This window comes from Mixophyes fleayi, chromosome 5 (assembly GCF_038048845.1).
Source record: "Mixophyes fleayi isolate aMixFle1 chromosome 5, aMixFle1.hap1, whole genome shotgun sequence".
Lineage (NCBI taxonomy): Eukaryota > Metazoa > Chordata > Amphibia > Anura > Limnodynastidae > Mixophyes > Mixophyes fleayi.
Window position 1 is genome coordinate 50,841,309 of NC_134406.1, and position 13,724 is coordinate 50,855,032.

The following is a 13,724-nucleotide window of genomic DNA, read 5'->3' on the forward strand; positions in this document are numbered from 1 at the left end:
CCTGAATAGTACAATGCTTCTAATGCCATAGCCAACCAACAAGGGGTTTCCTGAGCTCTGACAATATTCAGACAATCCAGCAAGAGTTCCTCACAAGACACTTCAAAATGAATATAGCTGCATTGATAAGCGGGTCATCTCCAAATGTCCCGTCAAACAGAACATTGTTCACAGTAGCCAATTAAATTTCCATTCTTTAAAATAAGAACGGATAGTAATTTTTTTAAATAGTTTGCAACCTGGTTATTTTAAAGTATTGGACGGTCACCACATTAGACTGGTTTTAGAAAGGCCATTTGATACTTATTCCCAAGGGTAGGTAACCTTTTGGTAGAGCAGCAAAAAAAAAAAAAAAATTAGACTATACAAGAAGGATCTTGGTCTCTGGCTTTGAAATAAACTCAAAAAAAGTTTTATAATACATTAAAAACAAAATGAAAAAAAAAAAAAAATTATATAGAAGACATTTCATCTTGCTATAAATGTTCATTTTATTAAAAAAAACACTAGCTACTTAAATATCTGCATTCAATTTTAAAGCTTAAATATTGTAGTATTTAATTTAAATACAAGTGGATTGTAGAAAAGAAATCCATTACATATTCACTGTATTTTAAAGGACTTAAAGCAATAAATAATCTATTTTTTGTAATATATATATCCTGGACCATATATTACTGGAGAATATAAAATTAATCCATCCAAGCTTTATAATAAGCAGATGGAAAAGGTTTTAACTTCGCCAACGCTGTTCTGGCTCGACATTTTTTTATTTTTTTTTATTAATATTGCAACAGTTCTGTACCATGCTTAGTTGATTGAATATCCAAACAAGGAAAAGCAATCAACTGCTTATGGTCAAATCCCTAGATATATCAAATAAATTATTCATAGCACGATTAAATAGCTGAACACAAAATATAAAGAAAAAAAAATAGAAAAAAAGTTGTATGGCTTGTAAATGAAGCACAAGAGGGACAAAAGTTTAATCTACCAAATAGTAATTTCACCCAAAAAGTGAAAATGCTGGAACCTCCCTCCAACGCCCTTGTGCTTAATAGTATTACCAGTGGCATCATGAATAAATCGAGACTGCCGCTCTAATATTGCACTTTTACAATGCACTGTTGGGAGACAAATAAGGACTGAACATTTAATTTATAGTATAGAAATTAGAGTGAAAAATAAAATAAAATCTATAAATAATGCAGATATATTATGGAAAAAAAAAATATGATTGTACTCATAATACATCTGAGGTATTTCCAATTTAAATAAAACTCATGCTAGTTCAAGCTTCAGAATTATTCCTGGAATTTGCAATAAATAAACAGCTCTCTATTAATATGTGTTTTGTTGTTGGTTTTTTCCACCCCCCTGTTTTTCTTTTTTTTTGTAAACCCAAGTAGTGCACACTACTTCTGCAAATATTTCATTTTACAGTAAATTCATGAATAAAGTTTATCTTAAAAGCATTGAACACAGTTTACATGGGAATCCATATACCCATTCATAAAATAGTTTTCACAGGTCTACAAACATAAGAATTATCTTCAAAGTCTATGTACAAGTAACTTTTACAAAAAAAATAAAATAAAAATATTTTTGTTCAAACCGTATGGTAAACAGACTGCTGTGGCAGTATTCCAAAAAAAGCACCCCCCCTTTTCTGTATAAAGATCAAAATATAGGTAGCCATGTAGAAACATAGAAACATTCCTTCTTTTTTTTTTTTTTTCAATGTTGTAACATTTCTGAAAATTTGCCACAGCTTGGATTAAATGATCCACCTTTTTACGCTAGGAGGGATTCAAAAGGAGATGGCGATTTTAAGGCATCTTCTAAATATTGATTGTCACCACAGGAATCTGAAGAACTAACTAATGACTCTAAGAAGTTTGTACTAGTGTCTGCTGCTGGGGTAAATCCAGGGAGAAGTGTTAGCAGACACGGCTGAGAACACAAATTGTCATATTCATTTAATGAATTGTAAAGAGGTCCAAAATTGTAATCGGATTCGTCCGGTAGATCAAAAGGCTCAGAGGACAAGCTAATATCCATGTAGTTTTTTAAGAGTGGCTCTCCTTGCGTCACAGTAGAATCCGTTGAGCTGGCCACAGATACTCCATTGTCAGAAAAGCAATCTGCGTCTTGGTTGGCGTTTTCATCCACGCATTTTGAAATGTTTGATAAAGAATTCGAGTACAATCCGCTGGCAGATTTTTCCGACCTGAATAGAGACTCGTAAACCTTATCGCAGAAAAAATCTGCGGCGGGAAAGAAACTCAGGTTGTCCTGGCAGTCACTGCTGTTCTCGTCGTACTCAGAGTCACTGAAATGAAGAATCCTTGCAAGATAGTCCTCCTCGAAATCTGACTGGGATTTGTCAGATGCAGAAGAATGTTCATACGGACCTTCAGAAGCTTCACTCTGAGCAGAGGAGGCCGAACTATCCGTTGTGTCGCTGCTGCAACTGTTCTCACCCGCTGGCTCCAAGTCCATGTTGAAATGGTAGGATGCAGTGGTAGAGGAAGTGGTGGTGGGAACAGTCCTTTCTTCATTTTCATGGTCCTCTATGGATGAGCACCCAAAAGGATCCAACCTTTCGCTGCATGACATTTCCGACTGGTCATTCCTTTCACTCTTCTCCTCCAGCTCAAGCTTCATAACAGTATGGATAAAGTGGGTTTGCACCCGGGAGGAGTTGAATTCAACTCTTCCCTTACGATTTCCACAACCGTCCTTGGAACATCCACATGGGAAATTCGAATGATCTCTCTGAAATAGGACAGAAATACTTAATCACTGAATGTTTCATGTGGGTTACACAGTTAGTTTGATAAACCCCTTTCATACATAGGTCAGTGTCTTTCAATTCCCTTTTTCTGGTAACCACAAGCTAGTAAACATCCCCCATTCACAATTTTAAAGTATTGGTTTGTACATGCCCATCTCCAACGCTTTCAAAACACATTGCTATCCCTTCCCGACATCCTTCTTTATTGTACACCAACACGTTTATATCATCAAGATATGGCTGTTTATTGCGGTTTCTCTTGGAAATTACGCAAAACTACTATGAATACACAACTATAGCCAACGTCCAACAAATCTGTTCTGTGTTGTATCCAATGGACAACAACAATGAAAATTAACAATTGTGGCCAAATATAAAGGCTCTTGAACACCAAAGAAAATCAGGAACAAAACTGCATATTCAAATCGTCTGAAGGTGGAAAGGTGGAAAGGTGGAAAGGTGGAAAGGTGGAAAGGTGGAAAGGTGGAAAGGTGGAAAGGTGGAAAGGTGGAAAGGTGGAAAGGTGGAAAGGTGGAAAGGTGTTCACCCCCCCCCCCTCCCAAAAAAAGAATAATTAAGAGGAGGGGGGGCATGTATGCAATCCTAATTATGGACACTAACCTGACATTTGATTCCTGCCAAGTGGCAACTGCAAGTCTCTGGTTCACAGAAGTCCTGGCAATCACACCCACATTCTTGTCTTGACTTCCGGATTTCATTAAGCTCTTGTTTTTCGGTCTTGTCGATCTTTTTTACGCCCTCTCGTTTGAGCAGTGCCCGGCGTTTCTTGGGTGGATACATCCGAGGGCTGAAACCATCATCGATTTCTGCGTTGGTCAAGTCAATATCTTCGTCACAGATGTCATCTATGCTGAGGTTATTGGCTTTCTCTGACTCTACTGTACCATTCTTTGTAAACTGCAGAAAAGCATAAAAATAGATACTAAATAAAAAAGCAAGACGCACCCAAAACCACATCAATAACAAGGTGGTAAAACTAGACAGAAACGGTAGTTGCTAAGAACAATGTGTAGAAGAATTTATAATCTAAATGAAATGGGATAATATATGTTATATTGTAGAGGCAGGTGGATCTATAGAATATTAATTTGTATATTTCACATCTATGCATTTTTACCCAATAGAACTTCTCAATAACCATTGTTACGAAAGTTGGAAACTTTCTAAACTTGTACAATATGAACTCATGAACAGCAATTTTCTATGTATCTTGAAGAAGTCCACCTTCCAAACAGATTTGTGTCACCCCAGGACGCAACAGAACACTGGTATCAAATAAGCTCCCTAGTGTAAGGAATAGGGTCATCATTACGAAACGTACCATGTTCTTTAAAGACACAAGCTTCTGTTCCTTTAATCGCTCCTTTAATTTTTCCCTGCGCCGGTTCAACTGTTCCCTAGAAAATTCTTCCATTGTGTACTGATGGCTGTGGCTGTGTTTCCGACGCATTCCCAGCGTGCATCCACCCCGGCTTGGCACGCTTGTGAAGCCTTGGCAACGTTGGAAGTAGAATACCATTACCCCATCGAACTGAACTTTATTCTTCTTCACAAGCTTTGCTTTCTTTAAAATGGATGTGGCTGTATATGAAACAAAAAGGTAAATAAATAATGTAGCTATAGATAATACAACAGCATAAAGCCAAAATGACAACTAAAATAAGAGTCAGCTACTTCATTAAGTCTGCGTTGGGCAACTTATCTTGCAGTCGGACGATAGATGGGCTAATGTAATGTCTTTCACAAGTACCAATGGGTTAATCTGAATTAACCATTGCGTTGTACAAATATAAAAGGTACATGGTGCAGAGGTGGCATTGCACTCTTTGCTTTAGCACTAATGAATAAAATTACAGCAGATTCCCATCCAGTGCTTTTTAAAAGGGTCATTAAACGAGATAAAGAAAATGCTTAATTACAGCATTCACACACAATATCCCTGTTTAATATTTAAAGTGATTATTTTGTGCCTTTTCAAGCTGACCAATGGAAAATACTAATAGGCGATATTAGACTTTCAGAAAAGTATTAGAAATAAATGCGCAGTGAGAGATAGAGATAGAGATATATATCTATCTATATATAAAAACAATACTTTAAGTCAAATGGAAAACTTTGCAGAGTGTTTACTCAGGTGGTGAAGAGCTGACATCTTTATTGCTGCAGCAACGGAAACTATGCAGATTATTTAAAGAGCAGTTTACTGTGATACAGCACAACAGCTGGGGAGCTAGCTGGGCATTACATGAAGAAAACGCCAGCTAGTATCTGTGAGCTTTGTACGCCTTTTAACAGAACTACAAATATAGGACTGGATTATCAGCAACAGGGAGAGTGCACAGTGGCATTATCTGACACTTCAGAACATGTAACCCTTTGGTGGGGGGGCAGGGTGCTATTCCACTTACGGGTGAAATCCTTCATGAGCGGCCTAGGACTGTAGCTGAATTCATCCTCAGATTCCCCTCCTGACGAGGTGGCGGACGAAGAAGGGGATGATGAAGACGAAGAGTACGTAGCATCGTCTTCCAATGCCTCATACTTGCGCTTTAGTAGCCCACTCATGGCTGATGTGAAGATTTCACAGACCTGATAAACAAGAAACAGACAAACACAAAGTTATTTCTTGAAACGGAAACAAGTCAGAGAGAGAGAGAGAGAGATATAACCGGTGCTTCATGTCTGTCTATCTGGTTTAGTGCTATATCGCCTCCCACATCAGAGGGGCAGCACGCAAACACATTATACATATCAAAACTGTCAAACCCATCATGGAATTCTTTAATATAGAGGAAATACTGGACTATAATAGTTGTGCCAATTGCTTCCTTTCACATCCCAATCCGCTAAAGTGAGCTCATTTACCGAGGCTCTTATAGAGAATACTGCTGGGACGACGCTGTACCCTCCCTGGGGAAATACAGACAGGATCTTATCAAGTGGAATTCTGAAACAAAAACATCAATAACACGATATTGCATCCTCTTCTAGACTTCAGCAGCCTCAAAACGTATCAATAGGTTTCCAACAAGGACAATTTGTGCCAAAGACATGATTATGTCCTAGCCTGGGTTCTCCTGTTTACATAGAGATACGCACTTTGCACAGCCAAATGCTTAACCCTATAGGTGCCACAACATTAATGTGTGTCAGTAAAAATATGAAAATCTAGGTATAATGTATTCCTATACAAGGATGGCTACATACTGTAATTATGCAGAAACGTGTATATGAAAAACAAAAACACAAACACACTTCTATTTGCCTTTGACTGCTTCATTAAACAGAAAATGTGTTGTTATCCAAGAGTGAATAGAAGCTCTGTGCTTGATCACGATTTTATTACACACGTACAAGGTACCAGTCTAATATTAGCTGTATGTAGGCAGGGGGGGACATAAACCATAAAAATAAGAAGTCAGACATCACGGCACAGGCATTATTTGGAATGATGACTCAGGGTGACTCAGTACCATGTCTCTGTTTATCGATAGACACATCAACAGCCAGGGACTTGTGATGAGGAAGAGCCAGGAAACTACACTGACATCAGGGTTTAGAACGTGCAGTGACGGAGAGGGCTCAGCACACGACCTTCACGGCAGAAGTCATTCACAATTTGCTGCCATCATTACAAATACCTGGGGTATCAGCCAAAACCTTAACTGGTTAATACAATTAAATGACCAACAGCTATGGTGCCTAGAAAAGCCATGTATAGTGAGATACAGTATAGTTTGGGGTAATCTAATTCCATTCAAGCGGCTGAAGCTGTGAACCTTCCTACAGTGCATCATGAACTACTGTACTGAGCAGACATCCAATCATGAACACAGGTCAATGAACATGTTCCAACCCAGTAACAAGCGATGTTGCAAATATCTGAGGTTAAGTACTATGGACATGTTCACATACAGCCCTGGATGAATTCCTTTCTGCAGAACAGACATCACTACTGGTGCATTCTCCTCAGCAGATCTAAAACATTTTTTCCTGGAGGTAATCAACTCGGCTTCAATTCCCAACATCACCAAGCACAATATTTAGTGTGACTATAAGGGCCAGCAAATAACCGCATCAGCAAGCGGAAACTTTAACCTAACTAAATGTACTGGGCAGGTGATTAAAGCTGAATTAGTGCTAGATTTGCAAAGCAGGAAAGCAGAAAGCTGGTTAATTATTTATAACGCGTTATGCGAGACTTGAGCCACTGCCCCGGTGTCTCATTTAATGTACAGCACACGCACGCTGGTTCAGAACAATCACCTAATGATAAAGTGCACCAACTTTCAAAGGCATTCAAAAGTATATTAGAAAATACTGTGTTTGTACAACATGTAGCTGTAGTTAGGGTCCCTGAATAGTAGTCATGTCTCGTTATAATAAAAAATGCTTGAAAACAAAATATAGGCCATTTAAAAAGTTAAAAAGCCCTGTTTCTGGCTAACTTTATTGCAATGCTTTGAAAGGCAAAAGACAGATGACTTTTGCAGCACTTGTGAAAGCATTCTCTAGATCAGATTACACTGGGCAATAAAAATGTGACTATTCGTACTAGGCCTGCTTGAATGCAGATTACACTGGTATTTAAATTGACAAAGCTTGCAAAAATATAATTTTCCATTAATAACATCCTCACCCAACCAATACTCAATAGCAAAAGAAAACAAAACAAAAAAACACAAGTGAAGTAGACAGGTACACCTCCCTCTCTGCTTAAACCTTGTGTTGACATAGGCCAAAAGTTCAAGAGTTCATACACTCCAATTTACAGATCAGATTGCTTTACTGTCCCACAGCATCACCGGCTAAGAGGCCTCGCTGCCTAAAGGCCAGCATTGCAGTATGTAAAAGGTCTCATAAAACTAACCCTACAGGGAACTGTACACGATACACCACAATCTGTCAAAGGTTTTGACAGAGTGCCAAGTAAAATGTTTGTAAATAAAAAGCAAAACATTGCAGCAAAGCAAGCAGTATAGATAATATACACTGCTACTTGATTCCGAACTATGCATCGGCTCCCACTGTCAATCACAATGTTAAGTATTGACATGAACAACTATTTTACATGCACTCATTTCAAAATACTCCACTTGCCCATCTACAGAAGAAGAAGTTCTTATACATAACCTGCATCCTAAATCTGTAATGCATTACCAAGCTTAAAGCAAAAATAAATAAAAATAAATCAAGCTTTACTCAGTCTTTAAAAGGCATTATGGGTCAACCTATTCTACAACAGCTGGAGAGACACTGGTTGTCTAGTTTTGCTTTAAAAAAGAAAAAGACTTGCAGCTTGTCAAACACTTTTAACCTCTTCGATACAGCTTTCAGGGTGGCCTATCCTCTCATAGCTTGATTTATAAGCCAACATTCCTCTATCCTACTTGTATAGTGGGCGAGCCAACAGCTGGACCAACACCGGCCTAAACCATCCTGGTCCAGGGTCAACGTCACAACTGATCCGACTATCAATTCCCTCCACACGTTTTAAATATGCGCGTACTTGAATGATATAACTTGCTCATCTCCTGTTGTCTAGTGCAAGGTGAATTGAATTAAACAAAAATCATTGCTGGGCATTTGATTGCACACAGATATTCAGATCATCATTCTGCAAAACAGAAATAAACTGCAGCAATAGGAGACAGAAGGAAGAGTGAAAAACCAAACCCCACACTTCACCCTAAACGAATAAGGTCACTGCAGCTAGCCTAACAAATTCCTCCAGCATATAATAAGAGCGGTAAGAGTTTCTGATGTTCTTCTGCAATTGTTTCCCACTGAATTATGTATAGTAAATTGCTGCCAGATGCTTTATGAAGTGGCTCTAGACTGCACTAGGACACACCATTAAGCCAGCTTTACTTGCAGGGCTCGTACAAAGTAAACGCGATGCTAAACTGTCAGCGAGGGCCAGTGGCAAATTGTCATAGGAGCTCTGTGAGAAAGGGTCACTTGAGGACAATGGAACCTAAAGCAACATTCTATGATAAAAGCCATCCACACGGAGAATGCTATTTTACAGTGGTTTAAAATGTTCTCCACAGTAATTTTTTTCATCTGGATGTTATATGTGAGATTCTAGCTGTCATTTTGTAGAATGTAATAAATGACAGCTAGAATCTGATAGGTTGCTATAGGCAACATCTCCACTTTTCAAACCCGCAGCTTGATAAATTCCCCCCACAGACTTTAAACAGAGTGCAATACAGATTATGAATGATCTACAAACAGGCCTAATTCAATCCATTATTGGCACAATGTTACTCATCAGTCACACAGGGCAGAAAGCATTCCCCATATGGTATAGATAGATAAATAAATAGCTAGAAAATGTGTTGCACACACACTTTCCATGCTAAATTAGCAAGACAGAATCACAACACAGTCAAAGAATTATTCTGGATATAGCAGCGCAGGGGGAAAAAAAAAAAAGAAAAAAAAAAGAGAAGTTATTTTCTTTATTCAGTGTGTGTTAAATCCAACATTCTGCTGCATACAAGGACGACTATTTAACTTATTTTATTTCAGGTTATTAAAAAAATAATCTGCCTCACTTGCCATTGCCAAAAAAGACATTCTGTTCTTGGCTCAGGCACCTTACTCATCTATTTTACTAAAAACAGCTTTTTGAACAAGTACAAGAGTCGATGGACCAAAACCGCAGGAACTCTTGTCTGGCACCAACACACCCACCAAGCAGAAGGCTTTAAAAGGTGCAGTCACCAAAAAAAATACTAATAAAAAAACAAAAACAAAAAAAAAAAAAAAAAAAACATAATTCCAGTATCTAAGAGACAGCTGAAAATCATTTTTTTTTTCCTTTTAATATGGCAACTTTAACATAAAAATTACAGAATAACTGGAACAAACAAGTCAACAATAATATTTAAAAAAACAAACAAAAAACACCACAGTAAAGATATGTACACTAGGTTAGGAAAAACTGTTGTCTCCTTTACATTCTGGGAGTTTTATAGGACAAGATGGGACTTGTAGTTCCACAGGTTACCCACTTCTATGTTTAATACCCAAATAAGGGACAGTCATCAGGAAAAAATGTAAAGTACTTAAGATTCAATGTCTTTCAAGTGCGTAAAGACAAGCTAAGCTAGCCAGACTTGGTATTAATCCAAATCCCAAAATGCTACCCTAAATCCCAGTGGAACTGGGCTGATCACATTAAGAGAACATCACATACTACCTGCTATCTATAAAATTAAAAACATATTTCCTGCCAAGCAAAACAATTCCTTAAGAGGACCTTTTGCATGGACCACCCCAAGGCATATTCTGTGCCAGAATCCTCAGCAGATATTTTCCTAATAATGGGTGTGAGCAAGCGAGTTATAAAGCAGGGAATGTATTATTCCGCTCCCTCGTTCTCACCAATGCTTTTAGTATTTTTCCATATATAGAGGAATCTCAAGAATGAGCAGGCAAATAAATAAAGTGCTAAAAACATTTAGAGAGATGTTGAAGTTCATTTTAACCCTGAGGAGATGAGTAGGAGTTTATGTAACCTAAGTTTTCATTTCTGAAACACACCTGTTTACAGAGAGTAACACAGACACGTGTAGCAATTGCAAGGCAGCACTCTTTGAATCATTCAGATGCAAATACAGGGCAGGATTATAAATGTGGTAAAACTGGTACTGCCTGTTATAGGATAGCTCCAGGTTAAAATGTTCAGGCATACCCCCGGATTATAGAATGACAAGCTTTGGAAATATCATTGCAAACACAAGAAACATCCAGACTACATACTTGTCAACAACAAAAAAAAATATATACACACACACACACACATATATAGATACATAATTGAGGTTTCTGCAAGCATCTGATTAAGAGTGTAACCGGATACTTCTTCAATTTGGAGAAGATTGGTTAATAGTGAACAGAGTAGAATAACTGGTTTAGGCAGTTTTTGCAGTAATACTTGGTACCAGTCTTGTATGCTTGCTAGTACCAATCCACTTGCAGGTTGTCAGAAATAATCGGATACTTGTTCCCTCTGTAGCACCATATACCAAAAAGATATTTATCTTCACCTCAAACAAGTTTATATTACACACCACCCAAATACCATCATAAAACCCAAAACGTTTTTTTTGCAGGCGTCTAGAAGAGAAGACCCTAGAGATTGGATCACCTCTCTACATAGCACCTGTGAATGACAGTTTATCCTAGGCAGTTCCAGCACACAATACCTCCACTTACAGATTGAAAAAAAATGTTTTCCCACGGAATACACTATAGAGAAAGTGGGAAGGAACCAATCTGAGAAGGGAAGGGGGGGGGGGGGCTTCTTGAGAAGAACAAATTGCATCTGCAGACCTGTGCACTAAGCTCATACACCAAAACTGGAGACATACTAACACAATCACATAGAAACGTAAACATCATTTGAAACAGGTTTGACACACAGATATATATACGATTAACATACATTGGGATAATATATTTTTAAAAGTGCACAAAGTGGCTTCAGTCAGTGGTTGTAGGGGGTCAAAGAAGCAGTTTAGATTTGAATTGGTTGAATAAAAAAAGTGGGAAATTGATACCCCAGTCTATTGGAAAAATGACTTATTTTCAAACACTTTATAATATATCAATGTATGAAAAGATCTATAACATATTTCAATTGTAGCACATTACAATCCACAACTGGCATATAGTCTATATCTATATTGGATGATAGTTTTATTATACCACAGACCATAATGAGTGGGAAAAAAGGGATAGCTAATGATCTATAGTACAGTTATATGATGTTTTGTCTCTGGTACAATACACACATAAAACATGACATTATGATTGGCTTATGTCTTGAATGTGTTAATGCCCTGGGGGATGTGTACTGCAGACATTCCCAGCTTAAATCACATCATTATCCCACAGACTAGGTGCCCAATTAACATCCCTTATACTAATTTTTACACAGTAACACTATTAGTGAAAACCTTAAGATTGGAATCAGTTAAAATACTGCCACTAAATGACATCCAACATCAGTTTCATCTACACACCAGAGATTAAAACAAGAAAAAAAAAAAAAAGGTTTTACAAAATGACTTAGAGAGAGAAGATTCCAAAGAATGATGAGGTCACTTCCAACATACCACAGATTTGAGTCATCCTATGTCATTATTTTCCTATTGCCAAAGACGACCAGGATGATGTAAAAACTTGTGAGCACGTCACAGAACACCCTCCCCCTAACTCAGCAGTCCGCCAAAAACTTTGTAAGAGAATCAATGACATCTGTGTCTATGAGCAGTGCCAGGCAGTGTGATCTGGGAATGGAGTGTATGTATTCACTACTGACAATACATCTTTTTGCTCAGATTCCCAAATCGCATTGCTGTGATGATAAACAAATTCATGACATGATTGGCTGCCGATTAGCAGATCTCAAGTCTAACCACAGCTCATTATCTTCCGTTACAAACAGTGGCAGCTTATCAGCAGGACAACTTACACACAGATATACAAGATAATACACCAATCTATGTCTGGCCTTTAAACAAACTCTACATAATGTGCCAAATAAAACAAGATCAATGGCACAGGCTGATCAAAAATCAAACTGAAATCACGTAACAAAAGACATTACAAAAAAAGACAATTAAATCCAAGCCAAAGAGTAAATGTCAACTCTGTTATGAACAGTAGTGGAAAAAGCGGGGAAGACTGTCTAGCTGCAGTTTCCAGACACTATCACTAGAGGTCGCGCTTTGCTCACTCAACAGATCCTTGTTACCCTAATATACACCGGCTACTAGATATTAAAGTAACAATAATCTGTAACAAGCTGATACAGCTAAACCTTTGAAACAATTCTCATTCAATCAATAAACCAAGACAAGGAAAAAAAACAACCCTTCCCCAAGTTAAGCGCCCCCCATTAGAAATGAGCCCCACATTCCCCTTGCAACTGCCCCCTTTCACTTAAATTGTAATGCCACCCTTGCCCCCTCCAGTGCCCACCCGCTCCTGGCAGCGCTCACCTTGGCCGTGCTCCTGTGGCAGCAGGCAGATCCTAGGCTGGGTGCTGGAGCTAGTGGGTAAATCCAGCGCTCATAGTCCGGAGTGAGCTGTGGAGTGCAGCGAGTGCTGGTGCAGCTCCTCCTGCTCTGACTCCTCTCACCAGGAGCACAGCCTTTTTCGTCAGTGGAAAACTCCTGTGCTGGTGACGCAGGCAGTGACAGGGAGCCAGACATCCAGCCCCCTCCTCCTCCTCCTTCTCTTTTCTCCTCTTCCTCCTTCTTTTTTTTCTTCTCCTCTACCCACAGCCGCTTCCTGCTCTCCTTCTATGCACCTCCGGCTGTGTCTGTGTCAGCACATCCCTGCTTGTAGCACTTCATGTACTGCTCCCCCCTTCCCCCAGCTAGGGGAATATGAGAGAACCTCTAGGATAGAGACCTCCCCCAGTACACTAGTGGTGACATGGGGGGGAGGCGTCTGCTGCTTGTGAGATTACTGTATGCAGATGTATACTCTGCTCATTTACTCTTTATCTTCTTATGTGGACATTGAGTCAATCATTTATCGTGAATTTGCATAAAAATTATATGTGTCTATATCTATTTATCTAGGTATCTATATGTTGTACAGACACACATATCTAACATAGATGATTAATTATTACATTAATGCTGACCATACAAATAGCTCATGACTCACTGTTGCCCATGTTTGTTTTAGCTGCTTACAATGTTTTTATCCTGTATCTGCACTTTGCATTCTTCTGCTCCACAATGGTATTCATCATCATCATCATCACCATTTATTTATATAGCGCCACAGATTCCGCAGCGCTGTACAGAGAACACACTCACATCAGTCCCTGCCCCCATTGGAGCTTACAGTCTAAATTCCCTAACATAGACACTGA

General features: G+C 38.6%; 1 protein-coding gene across 1 annotated transcript; it reads right to left on the minus strand.

The window, feature by feature from the left end:
- Positions 1–1,734: 1,734 nt before the first annotated feature.
- Positions 1,735–13,155, minus strand: CSRNP1 (cysteine and serine rich nuclear protein 1). Its single transcript, XM_075212174.1, has 5 exons — positions 12,838–13,155; positions 5,227–5,407; positions 4,140–4,399; positions 3,419–3,715; positions 1,735–2,778 (listed from the first exon to the last, which is right to left on the minus strand). The coding sequence occupies exons 1-5, from the start codon at positions 13,048–13,050 to the stop codon at positions 1,795–1,797; spliced, it is 1,935 nt and encodes a 644-aa protein (XP_075068275.1). The 5' UTR covers positions 13,051–13,155; the 3' UTR covers positions 1,735–1,794.
- Positions 13,156–13,724: the final 569 nt, after the last annotated feature.

What these genes read in the sequence shown, in the direction of transcription:
- CSRNP1 (XM_075212174.1), bottom strand. Translation starts at nt 13,050, where the DNA reads ATGTCTGGCTCCCTGTCACTGCCTGCGTCACCAGCACAGGAGTTTTCC. An exon ending in GCTCATGAAGGATTTCACCC is followed by an intron (nt 4,400 to 5,226) that starts GTAAGTGGAATA and finishes TTTCATATACAG; the next exon opens with CCACATCCATTTTAAAGAAA. An exon ending in TGGCAGGAATCAAATGTCAG is followed by an intron (nt 2,779 to 3,418) that starts GTTAGTGTCCAT and finishes GTCCTATTTCAG; the next exon opens with AGAGATCATTCGAATTTCCC.